Source organism: Chelonia mydas, chromosome 1 (genome assembly GCF_015237465.2).
Source record: "Chelonia mydas isolate rCheMyd1 chromosome 1, rCheMyd1.pri.v2, whole genome shotgun sequence".
Taxonomy (NCBI): Eukaryota; Metazoa; Chordata; order Testudines; family Cheloniidae; genus Chelonia; species Chelonia mydas.
In genome coordinates this window covers 1563520-1567821 of record NC_057849.1, presented here as the reverse complement: position 1 = coordinate 1567821, position 4302 = coordinate 1563520, and the positions used below count along the sequence as shown (strand labels likewise).

Here is a 4302-nt window from a genome sequence, read left to right as displayed (position 1 = left end):
TTCCCAAGGTACAAATTAATTTTACCCGATGCCCTTGGATTTCCACTGCCACCACCAAACTTTATCTGGGTTTACTGGGAAATGTAGTTTGGACACGTCTTTCCCCCCAAAATCCTCCCAACCCTTGCACACCACTTCCTGAGGAAGGTTTGGTAAAAATCCTCACCAGTTTGCATAGGTGACCACAGACCCAAACCCTTGGATCTGAGAACAATGAAAAAGCATTCAGTTTTCTTACAAGAAGACTTTTAATAGAAGTAAAGGAATCACCTCTGTAAAATCAGGATGGTAGATACCTTACAGGGGAATTAGATTCAAAACATAGAGAATCCCTCTAGGCAAAACCTTAAGTTACAAAAAAGACACACAGACAGGAATTGTCATTCTATTCAGCACAGCTCTTTTTTCTCAGGCATTTAAAGAAATCATAATCTACCACATACCTAGCTAGATTACCTAGCTAGATTATTTACTAAAAGTTCTAAGACTCCATTCCTGTTCTGTCCCCAGCAAAAGCAGCATACAGACAGACACAGACCCTTTGTTTCTCTCCCTCCTCCCAGCTTTTGAAAGTATCTTGTCTCCTCGTTGGTCATTTTGGTCAGGTGCCAGTGAGGTTACCTTTAGCTTCTTAACCCTTTACAGGTGAGAGGATTTTTCCTCTGGCCAGAAGGGATTTTAAAAGGGTTTACCCTTCCCTTTATATTTCTGACACCCCCCCTGAGGTTCTTTCAAGGAGAGGGGAAATAAGACAACTCCTGGGCAGAAGCAGTATGGAAGATGGAGGAGACAAAAATGAGTAGGGCTTCTCTGCCCCCTCCTCCCTCAGCTCCTGCCTCTGCTCTGTGGCTGTGGCTCGGGCTTGCAGACCCTGAGCTGAGGGTTTCTTCTGCTGCTCCAGCTGGGGCAGCTTTGGTTCTTTCCTTCCCCGATGGCTCCTACTGGGGCTGGACACACGCAACAGGTTTGAGCCTTGACAGAAGAGACGGGGGAAGATTGCAATATCAAGGATCCACTTATGAGCAATTAGACAGGTGGTAGCTCAGTGTAGTACAGATTGATTCCCCAAATCATCACATTGATACAGCACAGTAAGGACAGAAAAGGATATAGTGTCTCTCTCTCTGTCCAGTAAGTGATTCAGGGACGAGGCTCCAGCACCATGCACCAACTAGCTCTGCACAAAGCTCAATCTGAGAGACAGAGCACAAGGAGAAAATATTAGGTCTCTTTATACATAAAGAGTTGGAGCAACCTGCCCCGGATCTGTTTGGTCCTCACCCCGTAAATCATGGGGTGTAGCACAGGGGGCACCACCTGGTACACACTGGTAATGAGAACACGTAAATGAAGTGGCACATTGTGGCCAAACCGCTGCGTAAGAGAGAAGAAGAAAATTGGGAGGTACAAAGCTAAGATGGCACAAAGATGAGAGATGCAGGTCCCAAAAGTTTTGAGCCGGGCTTCCTTTGTTGGAAGGCGGAAGATGGCAAGGAGGATCTGAGTATAGGACACAGTGATAGAAAACACATCTACTCCAATCACAGAGAAAAGATCAAACAGGCCATAGTAACTACTAATGCGGATGTCAGTGCAGGCCAGCCTCACCACACCTATGTGCCCACAATAGGTGTTGGGGATGATGTTGGTTCTACAATATGGCCACAGCCTTGCCAGGAAGGGATAGGGTAATGTGAGTATGCCACTGCGCAGCACCACGGCCAGGCCTATCTTGGCCACAACAGAGTACGTCAGGATAGTGGAATGTCTCAGGGGATGGCAGATGGCCACATAGCGATCCAAAGCCATGGCCACGAGGATTCCAGACTCCATCCCTGAGAAGCAGTGAACAAAGTACATCTGGGTGAGGCAGGCACTGAAACTGATCTCCCTGGAATTGAACCAGAAGGTGCTCAGCATTTTGGGTAGGGTGGATGTGGACATGACCAGGTCGGTGACAGCCAGCATGCAGAGGAAATAGAACATGGGACAGTGGAGGCTCGGCTCCCTCTTCACAATGAACAGGAGGGTGAAGTTCCCCAACACGGCTGCAGTGTACATAGCACAGAAGGGGATGGAGATCCAGACATGGGCTGCCTCTAGGCCAGGAATTCCCAGCAGGATGAAGGTGGAGGGGTTGGTGAAGTCGGTTGTGTTGGATTCTAACATGGAGTAGGGGAGAAGGTGTCCAACTCTGAGGCATAAAGCTGTCTACTCCATGTACTGTATGTTCCTCTGACTTTTTGTGTGTTCCCAGGATCTCGGGTGATGGTCACAGCAGAAATGCCTGAATGGAGAGACAATGTTAATATGAGACACTACATGTACTAGTGGAGGCTGTTGTCATGGGAGAAGCACATTAATCTCTCTGAACACACGGAAAAATTACATTTTAATTACTCAGAGGAAATAACTATGAACAATAATCCTACTAAATCCAATTCTATATTTTGTGGTATTCTGTGTGTTAATAGTTCTTACACTTTGTGGTGGAGAACATTAAGAGACACCAGCAGGAAACACAAGTCTGGATACTGTTTATCTGTCATTGTTACTCAATGCAATAAGAGCCAGGATAGGGAGTCCATACTGAAAGGAGTTCCCCATTCATCCAGTTGCTCAAAATCTGAGAGTGAAAGAACACAAACTTTTCAGAGGACGTGTGCTGGGAGAAACATCCCAACGAGATCATACCTCAGGGAGAAGACCTGGGTGCCATAGATAGCAGCTCAAGAGAAACACCTCCTCATTTGCAGCAGTGGACAAAACAAAAGCAATGCTGAGATCCCTAAGATATGGAATGGAGAACAACATGTTTGGGATGTGTGTTCAGTTTGGGTCACCCAGTCTCTATTAAGGATACAAAATATATAAAATAGATTTCCAAGACAGGCTTTGAGAATAGGGGAGGTTGCCATATGGAAAGAGATAGAAAAGTCTGGGACTCTTTACTTGACACAAGAGACAAAGAAGAGAGCATATGATATAGGAGAGGAAAATTTAAAAAATGAATTTGATTTACATTCAAACGCACAGTTCCCAACCAGTTCCCAACTATAGACACTGAGTGCTCCAAGAGGACTAATTCCCAAAAGCTGAGGCAAATTGTCAGCAAAACTGATTGGGAGGAAAAATTTAGACACAAAAATATGAATGAAAATTGGTGATTCTTTGAGAACAGCTTATTAGATAGTGGAAAATTCATGATTCCACAGTCAACAAAGTGAACAACTCTGGGTAAAAACCCAGTTCAATGGTAAAGTGAAGGCAGCCATTGTGGGGAGGGGAAGTAATATGTACCAAAGAGAAAAAGGTTAAATAGATGGCCAAGAATAGAAATGGTAAGTTATGGAAATTGATAAGGGACATTAAAGCAGCAGGAAAACTCCATGTTTGGCAGGGCTATGGATCATAAAAAGGAGGTTATTAAATATATTAACAACAAGGGTAGTCCTAGAAAAGTTTTAGGTCAATTCCTGTGTTAAATGGAAAGTATTAAAAATAAAGGGAAAGGTTTATTTATAAAAGAACTGACAAGGTGAAGAAACAATGGAAAAGCTGGTATGGTATTAGTTAAAAAAAGTCTGGAAATGTAAGTCACAGCAGTCTCCAACAAGGTTTATGCAAAACAGATCTTGTCAAATAAACCTGATTTCATATTTTTATGAAAGTACACGTTGATTGATCAAGGGTACACATTTGCTGGATCAGGGGAACAACGCAGATGCAACTCACCTTGATTTCTCAGAGGCATTTGATTTAGTAGGGGAAAATATTGAGTAAAAAAAATTAACACTTATCAGTAGACAACATGCATAATGGACTGAAAACTGGCTAACTGATGGATCTCAGAAAGCTGTCAATAGCCCTTCATCAGTATATGGGGCTCTTTGTAGTGGAGTTTTGTAGGGATCAGATGTAGGGCTTAGGTAATTCAATATTTTCATCAAAGTTGCAGTGGGGGAGGTTTAGGTTGGATATTAGGGAAAAAAAATTCATTAGAAGGGTGGTGAAGCACTGGAATGTATTACCTAGGGAGGTGGTGGAATCTCCTTCCTTTGAGGTTTTAAGGTCAGGCTTGACAAAGTCCTGGCTGGTATGATTTATTTGGGTATTGGTCCTGCTTTGAGCAGGGGGTTGGACTAGAACCTCCTGAGGTCCCTTCCAACCCTGATATTCTATGATCTGGAAGGAAAAAAAATCACTGCAGATAAAATTTGTGGATGACCTAAAGACTGGCAAAGTGGTCACAATGAGGCAGCCATGGCAGGCATAGTGATCGATCTGGAGAATTTGGAAAGT

General features: G+C 43.6%; 1 protein-coding gene across 1 annotated transcript; it reads right to left on the bottom strand.

The window, feature by feature from the left end:
• Positions 1-1221: 1221 nt before the first annotated feature.
• On the bottom strand, positions 1222-2169 carry LOC102941915 (olfactory receptor 52E4). The gene has a single exon (XM_027828670.2). The coding sequence runs from the start codon at positions 2167-2169 to the stop codon at positions 1222-1224; it is 948 nt and encodes a 315-aa protein (XP_027684471.2).
• Positions 2170-4302: the final 2133 nt, after the last annotated feature.

Bases quoted from the DNA above. Each gene is read 5' to 3' on its own strand.
- LOC102941915 (XM_027828670.2), bottom strand. From the start codon at position 2,169: ATGTTAGAATCCAACACAACCGACTTCACCAACCCCTCCACCTTCATC.